Source organism: Sciurus vulgaris (genome assembly GCF_902686455.1).
Source record: "Sciurus vulgaris genome assembly, chromosome: 6".
Classification (NCBI taxonomy): domain Eukaryota; kingdom Metazoa; phylum Chordata; class Mammalia; order Rodentia; family Sciuridae; genus Sciurus; species Sciurus vulgaris.
The window spans coordinates 164,016,926-164,041,037 of record NC_136466.1 but is presented as its reverse complement, the minus strand read 5'-3'; the positions used below and the strand labels follow the sequence as shown (position 1 = coordinate 164,041,037).

General features: G+C 48.1%; 1 protein-coding gene across 6 annotated transcripts in view; it reads right to left on the bottom strand.

The window, feature by feature from the left end:
* The window catches only part of CTNND2 (catenin delta 2), a 904,448-nt gene that overhangs the window by 1,739 nt on the left and 878,597 nt on the right, over positions 1–24,112 (bottom strand). For all 6 annotated transcript variants that reach the window (XM_079145292.1, XM_079145294.1, XM_079145293.1 and 3 more), the window contains 3 exons: positions 18,659–18,785; positions 13,562–13,693; positions 6,926–6,999 (listed from right to left, as the gene is read on the bottom strand). In XM_079145292.1, the coding sequence (XP_079001418.1) occupies positions 6,926–6,999; positions 13,562–13,693; positions 18,659–18,785 (333 nt within the window). The remainder of the gene's footprint in view (positions 1–6,925; positions 7,000–13,561; positions 13,694–18,658; positions 18,786–24,112) is intronic.

Below are 24,112 nucleotides of genomic sequence, written 5' to 3'. Positions count from 1 at the left end.
ACCTGTGATCACGCGTTTCCTTTCAGAATCAGTTCTTGGGTCCACACATTATCATTCACATAACCTTTCCCTCATTATCACGGTGGTGAAGTAGATATAACATAAAACTGGCCCTGGTGACCATTCCAGAATGCTGGGTCTGTGGCTTAGCACATCCCTGGCGCTGTGCAGCCACCCGCCCCTCCCACCCCTTCCTGCTCACCCCACACAGGAACTCGCACTCACCACACACCGTGCCCCCTCCCCCGCCCTGGCACCCACACTCCACGCTCTCTGAGTGGGCCTGCTCCAGAGCCTCAGGTCCACGGAGCTCTTCAGATCTGTCCCTGTGTGTCCAGCGTTTTCTCTCGGCATCATGAGTTCATGGTTCACTCATGTTGTCACATGTGCCAGAGTGCCCTGCTTTGGACATTAAAGAGATTCCCTTATGGGAACAGCCCATGTTCTGCTCATCTTTCCTCTGCTTGTGGGCACTGGGGCTCTTCCCGCCTCCTGGCTCTTGCGAGGGAGGCTGCACGGGTCATGGTGTGCGCGTGTCTTACATCCCTGCTTTTCCTTCTCTTGGATAAGTACCTACTAAAGGGTACTTAACCTTTCAGGAAGCACCAAGCTGTTTACCATAATGGCCACACTATTTTACTACATGACCTTTTAAAATTAAAGTGGGGTAGACCAGAAGGACTACTTTCATCTTTTCTGCATTTCCTGGGATCACACGTAGGTACTGCAACCTCCAGGGGACAGTGAAGGTGTCAAGGACTAATGGCCACTCAGGAATCATCCCTCCAGCAGAGGGCCATCATCAGTATGCTCCTGACCCCTGCGTGCACACGAGGGACCGAGGCTTCCCTGTGGTGGGGCCACTCCCTCACACCTGCCTGAGGGACCAGGGACCACAGCCTTAGATACACACTTCAAACACTCTGCACTCTGGGGGACAAAAATGTCCCCTAACTGGTGCTATTAAGAACTGGTTGAATCAGGTATGCTGTGGGATGAGGCCTTTGATTAGCAGGGCGGGGCCTTCAGAATTCTCCGGTTTCCCATAGTGCACCTCAGTACGCCCCTTTATGCTTTGCCCTCTGCCTGTTACCGTTGATAAATGGGCTTAGACATATTCAGGGATTACAGGAGCCTTCAAGATACATGATGTCAAGAATTAGTTCCCTCTGCTTGGCTTCAGGAAGACTGAGACCAGAGTATTCATGGGCTAATAATACATTTACTAGCATTTGTACCTGGGGGCAGAACTAGCCTTTTCCCTTATGGCTGGCTCTGGGTTCCTCTCCAAGTGTCTGCCCCTGAAGTAAGCAGAACCTCCCAAGGTGTGGGGTAAGGGAGACCCCCAGCTAGTGCATACTACAGGGATGCGCCAGCTCTGCTACGTCCAGTCACTGGGGAGGAGGTCTGGTTTCAACTATAAAACACTCTTTAAAAAATACAGTTAGATAACTTTCCAGCATTCAGTTATTCCCTATTAATTTAACTAAAGGTTCAGCATGGAAACACCCTCTAGAAATTGGTCTCAGTTAGTAAATAATGATTTGCAATTAGCACGTAGTGTGTGAGTGAATGTCTCTAATGGCCTGCACATATTTCTTCTCTCAAGGAAGTGAAACTCCCTCTTTTATATGTAATTGATTTATGCTAGTATCGAACTGCTTTTCAGAGAAGCAGTGGGATCCATCACAGCAGTGTCCAGTCTGTTAACATGTCTCGTCAGTGGTGGCCGAATGCACCATCTTCAACATTTAACAAATTCTGCTTTGTTTACTCTTCATGTATGTCTATCCATATTGATATCGTCCATCCATCCATCCATCCATCCATCCATCCATCCATCCATCCATCCATCCATCCATCCATCTTTAATTATAGGAGAGGAAACTGAAGTTCAGAACCATTATGCAATGTCTTCAGGACATCCTGGTGAGTGAGGCTGTGGAGTTGGAATTTGAACACATGCCTGGCCGACTCTAAGGCCCGTGTTCTCTTTATAATGCCAGTAGTTTCAACAGAGTCATGGTGGTCAAACCTCAGAGGGACATCCTCACTGAGCTGACTCTGGGTTTTATGATAAGCAAGGAGGTCAGTGGAAAAAGGCCAATAAGAGGTGTGTCTTGTGCTGGTCTGCACCTCCAGAGGGGCACTGCTGGAGACAGGAGGACGTCAGGAAGTCACTCATCTGACTGTGGCTGCTGCTTTCATTTCTAGGGTCAACTTATTTCACATTTTTTTTTTTTTTACTATTGTTCTCTCTGGTTGGTGCACATTTTAGAGCTGGGTATAAGCTTATTATCTAAAACACTTACTTTCTGTTCAGAGTCCCATATCCACCCCTTCTAAGGCTTAGTGGCTGAGTGCTAAGTGTACAGGTCAAGAAAGTACTTAGGATGGGTGGTGGGAGGCACTGTTGCATTGGCAGGGACTGGACTTGCTCACTGGTCTGGTGGTATGAATGTCAGCTGGTGAAACATATCCATAGTGGAGAAATGTTGACTGAATTTTAAAATTTTCTCTAAGGAAATATCTGCATGTGTTCAAAATTTGGCAGATGAAATGCTCTCAACTATAAGCCCATCCCATAAAAGAACTAAAAATAAGTGCATTAAAAATATCGTGCATAAACCAGATTTCTATGAAGGAAGGAGAATGACCCTATGCAGCAGTAGGAATTTCTAAATTTGGGTGTCTGCTGTGGCCTGGAGAAGCTCTGGCTCACCCAAGGAGTCTGAGGCTGTGGCTGGCTTTGCCCCATGGCAGGATCCTCTCCAGGAAGGGGAAGTATGACCAGCTCACTCGGGGGCCCACGATCTTTGTGCTTGTCCTGTGACCTCCCAACTCTGTTAGCATGAGAACAGAAGACTTCTTTGTGGTTGCTCCTCGCCAAGTCGTCCAGTGCTCTGGTTTGGATGCGCTCTGTCCCCACAAGGTTCCCATGCTGGAAGGTTGGTCATTGGTAGGTATTTTTGAGCTGGTGGAACCTTAAGAGGTGGGGCCTAGTGGGAGACAGGTGGGTCATGGAGGCACCACCTTGGAAGAGATTAATGCTGGTCTTCCAGACTGAATTTATTCTGTTGAAAACAGGTCTTTATAAAGTAAAGCCACCCATGTGCTTGGCCTCATTTGGATGCAGCCATTTTCCTTTGTTGCTTCTCTGCCAGGTTGTAATGTAACCACCAGGACCTCACGAGAGGCTGGAACTCTGGAGCCTCCTGATCTTGGACTTTCAACTTCCCAAACTGGGAGTTAAATAAACCTCTTTTCTTTATACATAACCCAGACTCAGGTATTTTGTTACAACTATAGAAAACCGACCTATACAACAAGCACGCTGGATTTATTTTGAGCACAAGGGAAATTCTGCCCATATAAAATCTTCAAACTTTTCCATACTGGAGAATCTGAAGAGTCAGAGTATTAATGAAGGAGGCCAAGCAGCAATAAGCTCAGTGGTTCTCAAATTGTGTTTCCGGTAGCAACAGCACCACTCCCTGGGAACTTGTTCAAGATACAAATTATTGGACCCCACACCAAACCTACTGAACCAGAAACTGGGGTTGGGGTTCAGCAATCAGTGTTTTAACATCCCTTGGGGGAGTTCTGACTCATGCCCAAATTTGACAACACTTGGCATAGAAGAGGGAAAAGTGGAACAAGGAGACAGAAAAACCAGGTGGAGGGAAGCAGTAATTTAAAAACTGGTTATCAAAACACCAAATTCTAGTTTAGAAACAAAAAAGCCTATTGTTAAATAAAGTTAAATAAGATATTTCTTTTTATAAGAATGGGATAGGTAGAAACTCAACAGAACTTTCAGAGAATAAAAGTCATTAATGCTTTAAAATGATGCCTGTGATCCACTGATCCCAGACATAAACTCCTAGGACCACAAACTCTATTTACACAATTAGTTGTTTCTTCTAGGAGTCATTAAGCTCTGGATTCACTGAATATGTAAATGGGGTTCCAGGTAGTAGCAAAGGCAGCACCAGAGCAGAGCCTGGCTCCTTTCCCCCTGAGTCAAGGGAGGCCTGCATCATAGGGGATGCCCTGACCCCATCATACCCGACCTGCTTCCAGAGCTGCTACCTCGTTCTCAGCCCTCATAGTCTTTGGCCTCCTCTTGGAGACCCTCCGGGAACTTGATTCTCTAAGTGAACTGCTTCCTCTAGAAGACTGGTTGCTTCCAGCCTCCTCTGTGAGGTTCCTGAGGCCCAATTGGTCATTGAGACACAGAAGTTTAGAGTGCTCAGCAGAGGGTAAGCTTTGAAGCTAACCCTAAATGAACTCCAGAACATTCCTCCCAGTTAAACTGTTCAGGCTACAAATTTACTCCAATAACAGAGTCTATCACAGGTACGACATTCTATTCCATTCTCCAGGTTCAATGACTTATGATCGTGATTTCCTTGGAATTTTTTTTAGGGGGAAAAAACTCTCTTTGGTGGATATTTTTCAAATGCTGCTTCAGGTCAGAATAGGATGACCAGCCCAATCACCCACTTCCCTTTGCTGCCCTGCTCAGGAATAATGAAGGCACCGAGGTACCACCAGACCACAGGATCAGCTCTGTGGGGCTCCCCTCTGCTCATGTTCATTCTCTGGGGGGGACAGGGGGTGTTCAGCAGCATTCACCAGAACCGTGTGGCCCTGAGGCTTCACTCTGAGACTGAACTCTGGGGACTGTGGGAAAAGACTACCCTGGACTGGGCTCCCTCCACTGCAGGACGCCATCTTGGCACATCAATTCTAATTTGTGTAAAGGCCCAGAATATTCTTAAGATGTGCCCCTTAGGACAGTTATGGCCTGTCTCTACATCTAGACAACAGGCAGTCTTCTGGAGCCCCCTGTAGCCACATCATGACATGCCAAGGACTCCTGGTCCACACCAGGTGCTTTCTCATTGCCAAGAATGTGGGATTCCTTAGAGAGGAGGGCTGGTGGGGAATTTACTGATTCTGCTGATGAGCTTCTCAGTTACACTCTTGGATGCAAAATCAGTGTCCCAATACCTCCTGACAGGTCTCCTTAAGAGCTGGAGAGAGTCTGCGCACTGTACTATAGAATTTTGTGGTACTTGCTATAAGAAAAGTGGCTGATTTCCACAGGAGTTGGCATCCCATACATTTCTTTCTGTTTCCCTTTATGCTCAGGCAGGCATGTTGGCATGTGTGCAGTTGTGGGCCTTGCTGGTGACCTCCTGTCTAGTGCTTGGGACCCAATTTATTTATTTGTGGACTTCCTTGCTTTTAGTAAAGACCAGAACTTAGAGGAGGCCGATGAGCCGTTAGCAACGTGTCAGGCAGGAGGCAGGGCCACTGTGTTCACCAGGGGGTCACAGACAACACCACGTGTCTTCCAGAATGGCTGCACTTGGACTGGAAAATTGAGAGTGAGAGGCTAATTCCTCTGCTGATGGTCACATCTCCTGGTGATGTTTGATTAGGAAAAAAATAATGGCTTGTGGTCAAGGAGGCGTCCTGGGGTCCTTCTCCCCTGTCCAGATGGTTCTGCTAGAAGGGGTAGATGCTAGCCTGCAGTGTACTGTTCCGAAGCTACACATCGCCCTTCCATGCTTCCCTTCATTTGATTATTAGCACACGGCTCTCAGGTTTATCTCCTTAGCTCAACTTTCCTGAAGTATGGCAGGAACATAATATATCAGCAGAAACCATTTCTGCTGATGGTTATTAATAGCAACCAGCTCCGAGGAGCCAGTCTTGCTGTGATGCCCACCAAGGGGGGAGAGAGAGGTTGTCAATAAGGTTGTCAATCAAATAAGAGGCACTGGCTTTGTCTCCTTGCTTTTATAGTTCCTGCAGAGCCACAGAGAAAATGACCCTTCGATGAATGTTTGCTGACTAAAACACACACACAGACTCATATTAGTGAAGGGCCTACTATTCAGAGCTCCTAAAACATGAATGTTCACACAAATCACTGGGGCATCTTATTAAAATGCAGCTGTGCTGCAGAAGAGCTGGAATGGGTTAGGGCACCAGAGAAGACTCGAAGACTCTCTTCCGCACTTGTAATGAGCTCCCAGGTGATGTAGACTCTGCTGTTCCTCCACTAGACTTTGCTCAGCAAGGCACGTTCAGTGCATTGTATTTGGTTGTTTAGATTAAACTTGATATTTCTGTGTTCTTGGTAACTATCATGAATGATGAGTGTTTTCTTCCTAATTAGAGTTGGCTGGGTTACAGGACCTATTCAATTCCTGCCCAGAAATTAGACAGTTTCTGCTTAGCAAATGGCATCTTACACTTATCTATTTGGGACCTTCCTTTAGCTTCACACCTATATTAGTCTGGTGTCTCTTGCTATAATTAGACACCTGAGGCTGGGTCGTGTTATAAAGAAAAGAGGTTTATTTATCTCACAGTTCTGGAGGTCCAGAGGCATGTTGGTATAGGCCTGGCTCTGGTGAGGACCACAGGGTGGATGGCATGACAATGGCATGTGAGAGAGAGATCACAGATGAGACAGGAAGCCAGAGGAGGAGAAGGCTTTGTTTAAAACATCTTGCTCACTCTTGAGAGAACTAATTTCAGGTCCCATGAGAATCACCTTAATCACCACCGAGGGTCCCAGTGACCTTCCATTAGGCTCCACTTGTTAAGGGTCTCACCACCTCAATGCCACCACACCGAGGACCCAGTCTCCCACACGTGGACCCTGGGGACAAACCACATCCAAACCCAGCAGCACCGCAGGGGGACATGTGCTCTGCAGCAGGTCAGGCAGCAGCTAGCACGAAACCCAGCACTGAGATTCTGAGCACCACGTGAGGACGTCAGGGGACGTTTCTTCCCCGTCCTTGATGATGCGAGGGGAAAGGTAGTTAAATTCTGTAAAATTCCAGGCCATTTCACTGGAGGCGAAGGGGAGGGTCGGGTGGAAAGGCTGCGCTCACTGTACCTGGTTGTGTTTGATGTCTTCGGCGGGCGCACCATAGGAATTCCTGTACAAAGTTGAAATTCCAGCGTTTTGAGCTACGAGCCAAAGGAAAAGAGAAGCGTTAGCAAAGAAAGCAGATGGCAGGTGAGGAATAATGGCTACTGAGGCCACGCCGGCTGCTCCTGAACCACTCAAGTAAAGAGATTCTTTGACCCCGACCTCGTTTTACAGAGATTTGCAGAACAGTGACCCTGTCACCTCCCCACGCCGCCAGCCTCCTCCACACTGCCCACGTCACACACAGGGTCAGGAAGTGCCGCACACAGACGCCACCTCACGAGCGTCGTCGCCTTCTTCTCTGGTGAGAAGGCTTGTCACCTGTACCGAGCATGCGGTCTGGCCAGCGGCTCAGTTTTTAGCTGAAGAATGACAAGAATAACATTTCTAATTTGAGCTCACAGAAGTGCCTGATCATCATTTAGATAATTCATTTCTCCACAGCCCGAGGGACCAGTCGGTGGTGCCTCCAGAATGCTCCCTGTGCGTCTGGGGGGCTGCGGCTTTGAATCCTGCCAGGTGCGGAGACAGGGTGCCTTGCCCACTATGGGTGTGGCCGACAGGAAGGAAGGCCGCCTCCAGCTGCCAGCAGCTTGCACAGGCTGAGTGGGTGACTGGGCCTCCTCCTCACCCAGACCCCTCGAGGCACATGCCACAGGCCCTGGGGAAGGGCCCAGTTAATGAAAGGTCATGGCTCAAGAAAGCTCAAGAAAGTCTGCTTGTCAAGTGACAGTGGGACCCACGGCACTCTGGAAATAAGAAGGGCTTATCCTTGGTTTCCAGGATCCAAGGGATGAAACTGATCGCATGACACCTGTTCTGTCCGAGGCAAGGTTGCTGTGGCACTAGCTCTGATCAGCCTGTCAAGGTTCAAGTTCACGGCCGCCCATGGTGACTGTTCCTGCAGGCACACGGTAACTGTGCAGCAAACTCCTCTTGGAAAATTCTGCTTGGGAAGTGAGGCGAGAGCACGCCTTCAGTTTCACAGACTCCGCGATCCTCCTGGGTGAAGGCACATCACTCCTCTCCTGGACTGCTGAGTCCTCTCTGATGGCCCAGCTTCCTGTCCCCAAGCTCTGCTTCTCCACTCACCCTGTTCCCAACCCCCAGAAGGACCACTGTCCGGCAGACTGACTATGTCACTCCCTCCACTCATCGATACTGGAGGGCTGTCCCCACTGAGATGCTCTCCTTCATGGTCCGCGAGGTTCCGCACGACCTGCCCGGCTGACCTGCGTCTCTCCCTCCTCTAGAGATGCACCCTGGCTGCCCTGGCCCTCTTCTCTCAATCGAAGGAGCCAAGCTCGTTTGGCTTTGGGGAGACCGTACTTCGTTTTTTTCTAGTTGTAGGTGGACACGATTCCTTTATTTATTTGTACGGGGCGCTGAGGCTCCAACCCAGTGCCTCACACGTGCTAGGCAAGCGCTCTGCCGCTGAGCCCCAGCCCCAGGCCCAGGAGACTGTGCTTGATCTTCCTTCTAGGATTTGCTTCCCCCAGACTCTGGCGGCCTCCTAGTATTGAGGTGCCGCCTCTCTACCCAGGGCAGTCCCAGCTGGGACCCCGACTCACTGCTCCAGTGAGTCCCTTCATGCCACACGATATGGTGCAGTGTTATCCTGCTGTGACGTGTCTCCTGATGACCTGCCACAGTGCCTGCCTGTGCCGACTAGAGCAGAAGCCCAGGAGGACAGAGACAGTGGGACTTGTCACCATCGTACACGTCCCCAGAGCCTGGCACAGAGTGGCCTCCGTGGACACTCAGAGTCAGTGCTCAGTTTGCTGAATGAGTGAAAGGAGGCGCAAACCCCAGAAGAGTCTGCCACCAGAGCTCCAGCTCCCGACAGAAAGCATCCCTGCAAGCTGACATATTGTTCTCTCTGTTGCTTAGAATAAAACGCAAGGGTGGGGGGCTGGGGGCAGGTGGCTAAGACACCGGTGCTGGTAGAGCTCGGCCCCCCTCCCTGTTATACTCCCCCCTGGGAGTTCCTGCTCAGCTCCTGGCCCACTCACCTGTTAGCCGGGACTTTGTGGTTGAATGGCAGCAAGAGGCAGAGGTCTCCACGGATGCCCTGCCCTGGTGTGTCTGAGCCGAGTGGACAGAGAAATGCCATTGTGGCTTAGAGATAGGCGGCCCCCAAAAGTTCACAAGAGACAATGCAAGAGCATTCCGAGGTGAAACGACTGGGTGATAGGAGCCTGAACCCAATCCGTGCATTAATCCCCTGACAGGGCTTAACTGAGTGGTGACTGGGCAGGTCGGGTGTGGCTGGAGGAGACAGGTCCCTGGGGCGTGACTCCCGTTTATATTTTGTCCCTCTCTGCTTCCTCTGCTGTGTCCTCAGCTGCTTTTCTCAGCCACACCTTCCACCATGATGTTCTGCCTCACCTCGGGTCCAGAGCTATCAAGTTGGCCAACCCTGGACTGAACCTCTGAAACCAGGAACCAAAATAAACTTTTGCTTCTCTACGTTGTTCTTGTCAGGTCTTTTGGTCACAGAGATGCAAAACTGACTTAAACAGATGCTTTTCTTTTTTGTATCATCTCCCAAACACCCAGATTCCAACGGAATCAACATATTGAGGATTAGAATGGCTTTAAAAGGCATAAGTGAGAAACTGGCAAAAACGGCACAGACCATCTGATGGAAAGGCGTTTGGGAAGCTCAGATGGGAGGGCGAAATCCCTGGATCAACTTAAAAGTCAGGCGAGCAGCTGAGGAGCAAGCAGCCCTGCCTCGGGCGGGCATCCACACCTAGAGGTTTCTTCCTAGGCAGCATGACTGGAGAAACAGCTGTCAGAGTCCTGCATGCCTCAGTGAACAGCTGACTGGGTTCCTGAGGGCTCCTCAGAGGAGAGGAACCCTGCGGATAGGAGATATTTGAAGGGACTTCATCTAAGTTGGAAAATGAACCCGGAAGAGGTGGTCGGGGGAGGTCTGGAGCAACAGCCTAGAAGCCCTGGATTTCTAAGAGCTAAGCAGGGGAGATGAGGGCTCCGGCAAGGAACTGCTTACACCTCCCTCCACAGGGGGCATCTGAGGGAAGCCTTCCCAGGGTTTTTCCTGGGCAGAGAGCTTGTTCTGGGTGGGGAATGGCAGGATGCCCCTGATGCCTTTGAACCAAGAAGATGGCAGAGTTCCAGATGGTTCTCCATGCATTAACAATGACATGTCCCTTGGATTTATTCTTTTCTTGTTAATTTTTAAATTACAATTTTTTGTGTGTGTTACTGGGAATTGAACCCAGGACATTACACATGCTAGGTAAGTGCTCTACCACTGAGCAACACTCCAGTACCCTGGGATTTGTTCTTTTTTTGTGTGTGGGGGGGCAACCGGGGATTGAACTCAGGGCACTCGACCACTGAACCACATCCCAGCCCTATTTTGTATTTTATTTAGAGACAGGGTCTCACTGAGTTGCTTAGTGCCTCGCCCTTGCTGAGGCTGGCTTTGAACTCGCGGTCCTCCTGCCTCGGCCTCCTGAGCCACTGGGATTACGGGTGTGCACGACTGTGCCTGGCTGGATTTATTCTTGAATGAGAAAAAAAAAAATACTGCTTTTGGTGTGGAGGTCACACAAAAAATCTGATTTTGCAGGTAAATACTTGAATGATAGGCATTTGCCGAAGGGCTCCAGAGCAGAGATTGGCAATTCAACCCTTCTATTCCTGTATGGAACATTGGCTCCTACTTGGCTTGGCTGAGGACTTATTCATTCCTCTGTCTGTATAATGGGACAAACACCACCAGCAGCCTTACCTCCAACACCACAAATAGTCTCACACCCAAAACTTATTTTCACCAACACCTCCACCACCTGCACCAAAACCACCCTAGCCAACACCATCCCTCCACCAGCCTCATTACCATCACGTCCGACCCGCGTCACGTCCACCACCACCACCACCACTCCCTTCCCTTGTAGCCACCCCACCAGCATTTCTGTGACGATGACAGTAGATTTTACGTTGGTCTTACTGGTTTCAGACGCACCTTCCCTACGTACAAGCATTCAATAAAGATCTCAGTGTTCTAGGCTTGCTGCATGATCGATGGTGCAGTCTTGAATTGCATTTTTAAGTAAGTTAGAGCAAAGCTGTTTAAGCCTTTAATGAGGTTTGAAGATTTATGTATATCTCAGTAACAGAGTTGTCAAGATCCCTGCCATTTCCTAGGAAGGCTGAACATGGGAGACATCAGATTTTATGTTTTATTTTATTATGTGTGGGGGCAGAGTCATGCACTATTGGAACTATCTCACTGTGAACACACCCACCTTTAAAAGCCTTCTGAGTGATTCTACTGGATCAGAGAGTTAAAGAGCAACACTAAGCTCAAGTGATAATACTATAATCAATCTCACGATTATTCTCATGACCATCATCTCAATTTGTTGCCCAGACTTCTGGTGGTGTGACTTCCTGGGGCGACTGCAAACTGAATGGTCAGGTGAAGTAGGTGCCATTCCTAATGCAGAGTCATCTGCACAAAGTGGATTCTGCAGTGAACAGCTCCACTCTAGGGACCCCACATGCAGATTCACAACTTTGTTCATGTTCATTTATGACCGGGGCAACATTCATGGGCTATGGCCTTGTAATGAGCTCAGTTCTCCCATCCAAGGGACATTTCAGGGGCAAACGTGGCATCTGCCCTTGTAGGGTCTGCACGAGGAGGCAGAACGTGGATCTCAGAGTGGGCATGAAAAACATCCGTTTATTATGCTTTGCTTTATGCAGCTGTGCAGAGTTAATGCAGAAAACACAGCCACCGGGGTAAATACATTTGCTATTGGAAAAATTTATCTTAGCTGTCCTGGGTTTGGAAGACATTTTAATAAATCATCCAATTTGTTTATTCTGCTTCCCTGAAGATCTGCATGTAAATAACATCAGAGAAATGTGCCCCATGCTTTCAAGATTTCTGATAAGAGTGTCTCAGTGTCACTTTAGGGTTGCGCCCTCTGCACCCCACTTTTATGAATGATCTAGTATAACTGTGTTCTCTTACAGCTCTATTACTCATGGCTGACTTTCGGGCGGAACCCATTTCCATGTCTACGTGGTGAAGAACGATGTAGGTCGCCTGTGATAGTCCCGCAGCTCTGGAAGTTCTACTTCTATGTATGAACCCCTCTATAATAACATTCCAAATTCTGTTCCTCAAAGGAGGACCCAATGGGACAGGAAGAATATGGAAACCCTGGAGAAGGCTGGGAATGCCCCAAAGAGAACTGCAGAGAAGAAGAGTGAAGACCAGCCAGGAGGGGCAGGCCAGGCAGGAGGAGGCGGCCAACAGATGCCAAGTATACCAGTTCTGGTCTCCTCAGAGTCCCGGCAGGTGAGAAAGGAAGACAATGAGTATAAGGATACTGAGGAGTGAAGGGCTCAGAAGATGAATGCCTCCCTAGAGAGACTGTGCTCGTCGGTTCCTTTCTTATTTATTCATTTTTATTTGTTCTTTTTAGATATACATGACAGAAGAGTCTAGTTTGACACATTATACATACATGGAGCATGACTTCTTCTAATTAGGATCTCATTCTGTGGTTGTACATGGAGTGGAGTTTCACTCGTGGTGTATGCATACATGAACATAGGAAAGGGATATCTGATTCATTCTACTGCCTCTCCTATTCCCATCCGTGCTTCCTTCCTTCATTCCCCTTGTCTAATCCAGAGTATTTCTATTCTCTCTGCCTCCCTCCCCCTCATTTTGTATTAGCATCTGAATATCAGAGAGGACATTTGGCCTTCGGTTTTTTGAGATTGGTTTATTTCACTTAGCATGATAGTCTCTAGTTCCATCCATTTATGGGCAAATGCCATAATTTCCTTCTTCATTTCTGAGTAATATTTCATTGTGTATATATATATATATATATATATATATATATATATATATACACACCATGTTTTCTTTATCCGTTCATCTGTTTAAGGGCACCTAGGTTGGTTCCACAGCTTAACTATTGTGAATTGAGCTGCTATAAACATAGATGTGGCTGTGTCACTGTAGTGTGCTGATTTTAAGTCCATTGGGTATATACCAAGGAATGCATTCTAATGAAGCTTTCTGGCAAACTGCCATGGTAAGAGGCTAGCCTTATGACAATAGGAAAAATATCTCCATAGGAGTTCTGAGGGATTCCTTTAAGTCTATCCTCTCCCCTGCTCTCTGTTCCCATTCTCCTTCCCTTCCCTCCTTTCCTCATGGGCAAAGGTGAGCTATAGAGCAACACCATCTTGGAATCTTCTCTACCATGGGTTGTGCCAATGAAGAAGAAATACATATAGACTCTCCTTTCTAACTGGCAGGGATATGATGAGATGGACAGGTGAAAAGGAAATAGTAAAGGTGTGTAGAGAACATTTTCTCTTAGTGCTTCCCATCTCTAAGGTGCTCAGTTTTTATATCTTTGCTTAATCTCCTCATTTTCAGTTTCTGGGAATCATGACTTCAAGATCTCAAGTGACCCAACACCTATTTAGTCCTCCTGAGCTGCAAAGCATGGTGTGCAGGCTGAGGTTCCAGCTTCCTGCCCTGTCCCTGGTCAAGCCAGCTGCTCCGAGGAGGAGGCAGGCAGATGCACTCACCTGTCATGGCGTCTTTCCTGGAAGTGTGTTCGCCTTTAGTTCCGTGGTAGGTGGCATTGCTGCTGGTGGACTCATAGTCCGTCTTCCTTTCCTTGAGGCTGATCATTTCCCGAGGTGAAGCTGGGGCACTTGCTAGATGAAGAAATGAGAAGGAAGGTTTTCTGCATCTCATTCTAAGCGAGTTTGCCTTTCCGCATGAGCAGTTAAAGCCATAAAGCCGCGGCTCCATCTACGTAAAAGATCTAGGCAGGGCCTCTTGAGAGTTTTTGGTGGTTTTTGCTCTTGAACTTATCACTTTGCCACACTGGTGACAGACTGTGACAACTGGTGTTTGATAGTTAAGGGGAGATGTGTGACTTAGAGGCAAGCATTTGAAGATTACATTCTGGGACCATCTTCCTTAGAGAGAAATCCTGCAGAGACATGAGCTGCCTGAGGTGTATGTGGCAGTTTTAAGAATGAAGACCAGTCTTGGTTTCTTTCTCTTTCCCTGTACCCTCCTCCTCCCCTTCCCTCTCTCCCTGTCTACATTTCTCCTTTTTTTTTTTTTTTTTTTTAAATTAGATGTGTTTCAGAGGAGCTGTTACAGCTTTGGCATCCCTAATCCAAAAATTCAAAATCTGAAATGCTCCAAAATCAGAAACTTTCTCAGTGTTGACATTATACCAAAGGTAAAAAATCATATACCTGATCTCAAGTGATAGGTTGCAGTCAAAACAGACAATTTTTGTATAAAATTACCTTCAGGATATATATGTAAAGTGCATATGAAACAGAAATAAATTTCATGTTTGGACCAGGTCCTATCTTGAAGATATACCGCGCGCACACATATGTGTGTGTGTGTGTGTGTGTGTGTGTGTGTGTGTGTGTGTGTGTGTGTGTTTGGGGCCAGGGCCAGAGTATTTCCGATTTCTGGATATAATATGTATGCATATATATGTATGTATATGTCAACTTTTTCACTGCTGGGACTAAAACACCTGACCAGAACCATTTTAAAGGAGGAAAAGTTTATTTGGGGCTCACGATTTCAGAGGTCTCAATCCATAGATAGCAGGTGCCATTCCTTGGTGCTGTAGGTGAGGTTGAATATCATGGCAGAAGAGTGTGGCAGAGGGAGGCAGCTCACATGATGATTAGAAGCAGAGAGAGACTCCACTTGCCAGATACAAAATACATACCCCCACATCAGGCCCCCAGTGAACCACTTCCTCCAGCCACACCCCACCTGCCTCTAGTTACCACTCAGTTAATCCCATCAAGGATCAATTCACTGATTAGGTTAAGAGTCTAACCCAGTTATTTCTCTTCCAAACCTTGTGTTGTCTCACACATGAACTTTTGGGGGATACAACATCTAAACCATAACAATAAACAATATATACACACCCCCCCCAGAAGTATATATAATATGTATTATATATTCTGGGTACATGCCAATGTGTGTGTGTGTGTGTGTGTGTAATACAGAATTCTGAAACACTCTGGTCCCAAGCATTTTGAATGAGGGATGGTCAGCCTGTACTGATAATTAAGAATCCATGTTTTAAAGAAATGCATTTTGATTTAAATGTTATCAAAGTTGTCTGAACTGCCCTCAAGGAAGCAGAAGCAGCCCCTGTCCACACGGGGTGACCAAGACCACCAAGCTTTTCTCCAGGTGGCCCAGGGCAGGGCCGAGAGCTTCTTCTCCTGAAGGTGTCCCTCACACACCTTACACTGTGGCCACTCCTGGCTGCTGGATCAGGGAATGAGCTCTGCTACTACCAACATCAGAGAAACAGTTGAACTTGGAGGCTAAGAGGTGAATCTCAAAGGCTGCTTCTTCCTGGGAGATGGAATGGTTGGCAGCACCCCAACAGCCCGGCCAGTGCCGAGATGAGGAAAGCAGGGGCAGCAGCAGGGTGTTCTGGGGGGCAGCCCTGCTCCCACCTACAGGCCATCGGGGCTGCGTCCAGTGCTGACCTGAAATGTCCCCGGCTTTCTGTGCCCTAGTGCAGTGCTCCCCATCTACCTCAACCCAAACACCCGGGAACTCAGGGGCTCCAGCACCCGATCCTGGTGTTTGGTCTTGGTGTTTGCATTTTCAGTGACGGGGCCTCAGAATCCAGGTTTAACTAGCACACCTGGGGGAGATGGAGGATGGGACTCCTGAGGAGGTCTGATTTCTAGCATGAAGTCCTCTTTCCTTTGTAGCATCCAACTCCCTTCCCAGTCAACCTGCTTCCCTTTTAGCATGTGGTTCACCCAGTGCCAGGTCCCTCACCCCAGCCCCGGTCAGCGCACCGGGCTGCTTGCACCCTGAATGCCCCCTCGCTTCACTGAATCACTGAATCTTGTTTGTCAGACTAAGTGTCTTCTGTGTTCAAATCCCTGGTGGGCCCCAGGGGGAGGCGGAGCCCTGGGCCACTCAGCGCTTCCTGATCCTGGGGAGCTCTCAGCCAGCCAGAAGTGGGTGCTCAACGCCAGCACAAGAGCCTCAAGTGCTCCGGAGAAGTCACGCCAAATGCTGGGAAAGGAAACCGAGTATTCCCTTCCTGAAAAGCCCTTACCCCCTCCCAAACCAATCAGAGCAAAATCAAGGCTGTCTCTGCTCCGCCTGGGACCCCTGGAGGCAAATGACACTGGGTCTGTTGGGGAACGAACAGATGAGGATGGAGGAGCACGAGGTTAAGAGAGTAAGTCCATAAAATGGGCCCACTCTGCTGACCCCCACACACTTTCTTTTCCAAGAAGCAATTTCCCTGCAGCCCTGCCTGGCCTCGGTGGACAGGATACATCAATCCCTCAGCAATCTACCTATCTGCAGGAGAAATGCAGCCTGAGGTAATGTCAATGGGAGGAACCAGCAGGCTTTTGTGACCGGATCCTGAAACTCTGGGAGACAAGGATAGTCACTTCTAACCATAAAATCTGTAAGGAATTAGAACCGGTCAGCGTGGGCCAAGGTGATCTACAGTTGCCATGACAGTAAGGACTTGGAAGTCTGATGTCAGCTTCTGTCAGCCAAGTCAAGAAGAGGAGCTGGGTAGACTCTCTGGGAACTTTCTGGGATCCCCCAAAAACTGGAGCGTAGGAGAGGCATGTTGTCCCTCTCCTCTCTGAGAGGACCTACGCTTTCCCTTGAGAGTGTCCCCTTTCCCTTATTATTTCAACAAACTCACTCCTGTTACTCTGAGTGACAAGTCTGCAATCTTCCTGACCCGATCATAAGAATCGGGGTTTGAAGGTGGTCTTTGTGCTGCCTCAGTTTCCCAGAGGGCCCCAGCCCTGTAACAGGTCACTGCATTGTATTAACATGTGGGGTTCTGAAGCTTAAAGGGGGACGTCTGCAAGAACACCTAAGTCCCTGAGAGCCCCCAGCTGAGTTGGGCTTTGCCCATTTCCTGCTGTTTCCGGAACACAGGCTGCTGCGCTGGAGTCTCACGCACCTCCACCACCCTCTGCCCTCTTTTCTGTCTTGCGCTCACCTCTTTTTTCCAGAAAAGTCCCTTCTCTAGCTTTCCTACTTTCTCCTGGTGCTACCTATGTGGAGGCTGGCCTTTTAGGAGTCACTGCCATGCAATCACGGAGGGATAATTTTTCGGAGCTTCTTAACCAAAGCTTTTAAAATTAGAGTCTAATACTGCACAGATGGCCGTGTTTATTAAACCACGTCAAGTGTGTAATTATCTCCTGAGACCTCATGCGCAGTGGTGCTTCGAGTCTCCAGTAAATCAGGATTAAGCTCTGGGAAAAATCAAATCATGCAAACAAGTGTTTATTAGGTGTCTCGATGTGCCTGGCCTAGGAAATACCAAGGCACTGGCTGAATGGCCGAGTCCCCAGCCCTGCCTGCTCCTGAGAGGGGGCTGTTCACATCCAGCGCCTTCTGAGCTTTTATATCACTTCATCTTCTTTAGTTTTTAATTGAACTTTTTAAAAAAGATACTTTCCTTATGCTTCCTGGGCTCCCTGCTCCTTATCTTTCTAAACCTGCCAGAAATGTAGGAAAAGAAGCAAAAGAGGCCACCTCTGTGCTGCTAGGTTAGGTGGCAGTGATCCTCATCCGAGGCTGGACCAAATGTCTCCAGCCACAGCGACACCCTAACATGGAAGCTTTCTCGGGGCTGGAGAGGGTGGCTCCTGTCAGTCTCAGGTTTCCCACTGGTTTCTGATCTTCCTTGTCATTCTGACAGTAAAGACTGGGGTAAGGACTTGCAATTGTCCCTGGGGGCAGAGAGGCCACTTTGCTGGGCAGTGTTTTCTGCCAATGCCTCCAGAATATCCTTTCAGAAAATACGATCTCCTCCTCCGGAAGTGGGCGGGAGAGTAAGGCAGGGAGGCTGGTGGAAGCCGGCAGAGCTGGGCATGTGAGGGCATAGATTACCTGTCCGCCTTTCATTCTCCAAACAAAATCAAAATGCAGAAGGGAGAAGTTTTAGAAACGTGCACTTTGGTTAAAAGAACAATAAACCCATGCCACTTACATTACTAGATGAGGTGTTCGTATTTTATCGTGAATCTTTCCCTCTAATCTTTGGCATTCCTTAAGATAATCGGAAAGTGGTATAACATAAAATGCTTTTACAGATAAATGAGTGACTGACGCTCAAAATTTAAGCAAGAGGAATGTGACAAAATTAGAAAATTAAATGGAATGACTTACAAGCTAAAGTTCATTGTAAGAATTTATCAATGATTTGTAGGCAATAATAAAAAACCATTTAGATACAGAATAGTTCTAAAACCCTCAAAGACATATGTCAAACATGTCATGCCAAAGAAACAGTACATCCTGTATCCTCTACTCCATTATCCAAATTACAATAAAGAAAATGCAACTCAAACTTTAAATTTGATGTGCAAACTCTTGGTGGTTTTCCTTACACTCGCTCTTCAGCGAAGGCAGTTTCCTGATGGGGATTTCGTGAATGTGAACCTGTTAGAGAATTTGCTCTGAATATGTGCATGTATAACACAAAGTCATTTCATATTCCTAGTCAAAGTTTGAATTGGGGCAGTTTCCCTGGGTGTGTCTCCGCTAAGGGGTTGGGGTGAGAGCCTTTGCCCAGGGGAAACCAAGGCCTGGGCTGGCCCGGCGCAGCCTCTTACCTGAGCGGTTGTTGGGAGACACGCGCACAGGGGAGATGGAGGGCGTGCGGGAGGAGGAGTAGGGCCTTTGCCGATCCCTCTCGATGGTTGAAGATGAGGCTACAAAGTGATATTGTGACCATCCATCCTGCAAGAAACAGTGCGCTCCTATTACGTGGGAAGGCAGAGTGATTTTTCATCTCGACATTTGGAAGTTCTGAGCATTTGAATTTGCAAAACATTTCTACAGCATGTCAAAAGAGATTACAGAGCTCCTGGCCATCATCAAGGTTAGCAGAGAGAAGGTGAGTGAAGACACACCCCTTCTTCCCCAGACAGCCTCGCTGGGAGCCCTTGCTTTGAGTGCCTGCTTTCTTTCCCAAATGTGGAATAAACGGCCTCTTTGCAAACTTGCTTTGGCCAGAGGTTTTTATTAAATGCAAATATGATGCTCCGAATGTCAGAGGACCCTGAAATGTTCATCCTTTGCCTGCCTGTCTCCAGCCCTGCCTGCCTCCTCTCTTCCTATCTCCAAGTCTCCCCAACGTGCTTACTCTTCTGTTCTCAGGACCAATCTGTGAGCGATCAGAAGGAGCGGGGCATCCTCCCTTCCCACTTATCTTGCTTACCCTGTTTCCAACCCTCTTCCGTGCCTCCGAGGCCCAACCCCTCCTGTCTCAAGGTCTTAGCAGCTGCTGCTCAGTATCCACACTAGACTGCCGTGTTCCCTGTGCCCCAGAGATTACATTTTCAAATATGCAGCAAATTTCAAATGCATGCTACCAAACCTCCATTAACCTTCTAATATCCAGTTCATATATGAAAAGCATGCATATGATTTTTATTTAAAAACATATAAATACATTATGGATCACTGGGGGAATTTACAAAATGTAAAGAAGACAATAAGAACAGCTGACGATACCATCTTCCCTGGCCTAGACAGCTCCGTTAGCATGGTACAGTACTGCCTTCCAGTCTTTCTAAAACTCAAGCACACGTCCATCGAACTCAAGTGTCCTAGTACTAATGTTGAAACAAAGAAGAGCAAGCCTCTGTCTTGCTCGCAAGTCTTGCTTCACAGAGATAATTGTTTTCAACTCTTTCAGCTTTTCATTTTGAATTATATTAAGACTTTTAAGGGAATTAAATGCTTTATTGAGACTCACTGAAAATATCAACAGATGAAAATGAATAAAGAACATTTCATACTCTTTCTACTATTGTGTCTCTTCATTTATCTAATTTTTGTTATTCCTGTCCCACTTGAATGGAAGGATAAAGTTCAGATTAGAGGTGAGTTATTTTAAAAGCATTTATTGGGTACTTGCTATGGTGCAAGATTCTCTCAATGAGCCCAAGAGCTGGATGTTAGTATTCTCCCCAATTCACAGAGGAGGAACTTGAGCCTTATAAAGTCAAGAGGGCCCTCAAAGTCAAAATGTAAGCACGTGAAAACATTAAAATTAAAATGTGACGTACTTACAAGTACTTGGGAGAGAAGCAGGGTTAAGGGAGAGGAGTGGGGTGGGCGGGGCTGGGGTGGCTACAGTGGCCGATGGTCAAGGAAGCAGTCGGAAGAGCTAATGCTGTAGCAGGGACTCGGAGGGTGACAAGGACTCAGACTCCGAGGACAGAGGAGGGCCTCCCAGCCACAGGATGAACAGAGGCAAAGGTGCTGGGTGGGAACGGGTCTGACTCCCATGAGGACAAAGGAAAGGCTGCTGTGACCGAGCAGAGTGAGCAAGGGGACCCGGGCAGCGAGAAGCCTTCTATGCTGAGGAGGGTGTACGGGGATGGAATGAGGCAGCACCTTCACCAAGAGACGGGAGCCCAGGCCACCTCAGATGGCCTGCGGGTGAGGAGACAGGGAAGATGCACCCACACTGGAGGACTGGCGAATGACTTGGCTCTCGAGTGTGGGGCAGAGAAGTCAAGCCCCAGCCTGAAGCTTCTGGCGTGAACCAGAATGGCAGGTGCCACTTACTAGGGGAGAACAATGGGAGAGAAGCAGGGTAGGAGGGGAAGCAGGGTCACCTTGGCACAGGGTGGGTTAGAGATGGAACAGGGGCAAGAGAACCAAGCAGTCTGTGAACCCGGAGCAAGGTCGTGGCTAGAGAAGAAATTCTGGGGTTCAGCATGTAGATATTATTCAAGAGGATGGACGTAAGAATGTGAGAATGTAAATACAGGAAAGCAGAAGGCAGAAGCTCAGTGAGCCCTGGGCACTCCAGAATTTAGAGGGTGTAGAGTCAGGGGTTCTTCTCAGGGCAGAGTAGGAACAAGGTGAGCTGGCAGGAAACCAGGTGGGTGTGATATCAGCAAGACCAGGAGAGCAGATGCACAAGGAGGAGGAGACCAATCAAGTAAGGAGGAGGACCAAGCCCCCCCGCTGGTCTTGGAAAGATGGAGAACGTCATGGTGGGGACAAAAGCACTTTCTTCTGCCAGTCTGTGAATGTCTCCCTCAAGAAGGCTCAAAAGATAATGGGAACTAATGAAGGTGAGACAGGGAGTCCAGACAGCCTGTGTCTACATTCTACCATCAAAGGGCAGCAAAGGAATGGGGCTTGAAGAGAGAGGGATCAAGAGGTGTTTCAGTAGATCCCTGGGAAGATTTTGCAGCATTTTGTATGCTGATAGAATGACTCAACATCCAGGAGGGAAAAACTGGTGACGTAGGGGAGAGGGGAAGATCAAGGAGGAAATAGGCTGATAGGATTTGGCGAGCAAAGGGGTCACTGGCCACAGGAGCAGGAGGGAGGCCAGACGGGCTCTCTGGCCAGGATGCAATGAGGAGATGGCAAGAGCCAGAGACAGCAGGAGGAGCACGTTCTCTCTTGCTGCTTCGTGTTTTCCCAGGGAAAATGAAAAGCTAGGTCAGCTGCTAAAGGTAAGGATGGGTTGGAGTTTAGAGGACGGAAGAGGAGAGAGGAAGGGAAAGGAGAAGGAGAAGCAGGGTGTGGAACAGTTTTGGAGGTGAGAGGGAGCCACTTGGCTATGGCCAGGTGGGGGGCAGCCAGGTGGGCAGCAGGGTTGTGGGGACACTACTTGAGGCATTGCTGCAATGACTAGAGAAAGAGGTGACCAATCAGCACGGTCCTTGGCCTTTCCCCAGCCACATCCAGGGGCGCTGGGCCAGGAGGGTAAGTTGGGTGGAGGTTTATAGGTAAGGAACTTGGAGAGGGACAAGGACAAGGGAAAGTCATGAGGTCCACAGGATCTAGGCTGGGTAGAGAGGAAAAGAAAGATGGAGGGAGGGATGGAGAGTGGACATGAGCTAGTGGACTGGGGACCCGCAGAGTCTGCTGGAGAGGGGATACTTGGCAGATGCTGGGGGGTTCTTGAAAGGGGAGGGAAGGCAAAGTTCTCCAGCAAGCAATGAGGAGCAAGGGAGGGCACTTACTCTACCTCTAGGACCGGTGACGAGGGGTGAGGGAGCTGACGAAGAAGAAACAGCCACCACCCGAGAGGGTGGGTGAGGTCCTCAAGGTCTCTGAGGGTCAGAGCAAGAAGATGAAGAAAGAGCAGCAGGTAGTGGACACAGGGGGTTTACTGCCAGGAGACCACAGGTAGGACAAAGATGGCTGTTGAGGCAGCCCATGGTTGTTCACGGCCTGTCATGGCTGAGTTAGACAATGATGGATGACCCAGGAGGCTCAGGAAACAATGGCAGCAGGGTTAATGAATGAAGGGTGTAAGGTGTAACCTCCTTCTCAGGGACAGGAGGGAACATGTCATGGTAAGGGGTATGGAGAAAATGTGTCCACTGGGATTCTGTGGGTTTCTCTTAGATCCTCTGGAGGGTGGTGGTAGTGACAGGGAGGGACAGTTATACCAAAAGAATGCGCAGGGTGGAAAATATCTCGAAAGGGTAGGTACCCATTACTCATACATGAGAATGATTTTAAAAATTGTTTGGAAAAGATAACGCTTTATTTTGAAGCAAATGCTTGGTTGACAGCAAAACCAATCCTAAATATGACCAAATGAAGGCAGATCATTTTATGTTGGTCTCATTTGCAATTTAGAAGGTACACTTTGGGGTTCTAAGTCGTGGTTCAGGACACAGCTTCAGTTAAACCCATGGCTCCTCGGGTCACGGATGTGAAATTCTATGTCCCAAGAGGCATGATGTTTTACAATAAGAACGCTGGTGAACATTTGATACGTTCCAGACTAAGGAGACGTGAGGCATGAATACGGCAGGACGCTAGGTTCGGTTTTACTTGGTGTGACATCAATGGATTACTCAGCATCTCTGTCTTGTGCAGGGTACTGGAGATGTGTGAGGAGCAGCGGTGCAGATTTCATGATGCTCAGAGGACACTGATCTCCTCTAAGTATTTCCGTGTCAGGAAGATGGCTGTTCTAAACTGCTTAGGAAGGAGCCCTTAGGGGCACTCAAAAAAGGAAAGAAAAAAAAAATGCTTTCAAATCCTTCACGATGTCCAATCCTGCAAATGCTCATGCAGGTAACTTGTCTCTGGATGATGGGATTACAGGCACCTAAGGGTGATGAGAGAAGAGGTGGGGAGGGGAGTGTGACCCTGAGCCAGACCCCTCTGCACATGGCCCACCATGGCAGGTCAGTGGGCGCAGGATCTCCAAGTGGAGGTGGGGAGAGGGACATGAGCGGGGCCATGGAAACCCAACTAAAGATGTGGATCAGGGCAATTTCCTGAGCTGCAGCGGGGGAGCCCCAAGAGGAGCAGGAAGAAGAGGTGATCCCTACTTGCTCTCATTCATGATGCAGAAGTTGCAATGGCTGAACTGCAGGACTTGGATGTTGCTGCATTCAACCATGTCCAGAAGGGACTTGGGTTCAGAATGTACCTACTTCTAAATGTCACAGAAACCAGTATAACATTGGATGCTACAGACCAGAGTATGGCTTGCCCAGGATATAGATTAATCAATACTCATTACAGATATGATGAGTAATTAGTGAGGATGAATTTCACAGCTCTAGAAACCTTTTATTATATGAAATTTTGGGTCAGGCAATTGAAAAACTATATTTTGCTTTCTAAATAAGAAGGGAAATGAAGAAATCTTTTCTTTCGGAAAGTTGTTACTAAGTTAACCTTTCTGTCCCACTGGCCACATACACATTTGTGATCCAGCTAGCTACCAATCATTTACTTCCCATTCAGAAAATACCTACCACTCGGACACATATCTTCAATCATCGTTCACCTCTTTAATCACTGTTCTCTTGTTAAAATTTTAACTCACTGTTAGCCAGAGAACTTTTTGTGAGTTCTAGTACATTGGGTGCTTGGCCCTGGATCCCCTTTGTGACATTTCCTCTGGTTTGCAGGGGTTAGATAAGAAAGCTCAAGGAAGAAAACCAGAGAATTAAGAATAGCCACAGTAACCAGGGAAGGGCCGTTAATCCTCAATATTGACGATAAGAAACTTTTTTTAACGTCTGTGGCTCAGCAGAATGACCCAGAAGTTGTGCCCTCCAGCT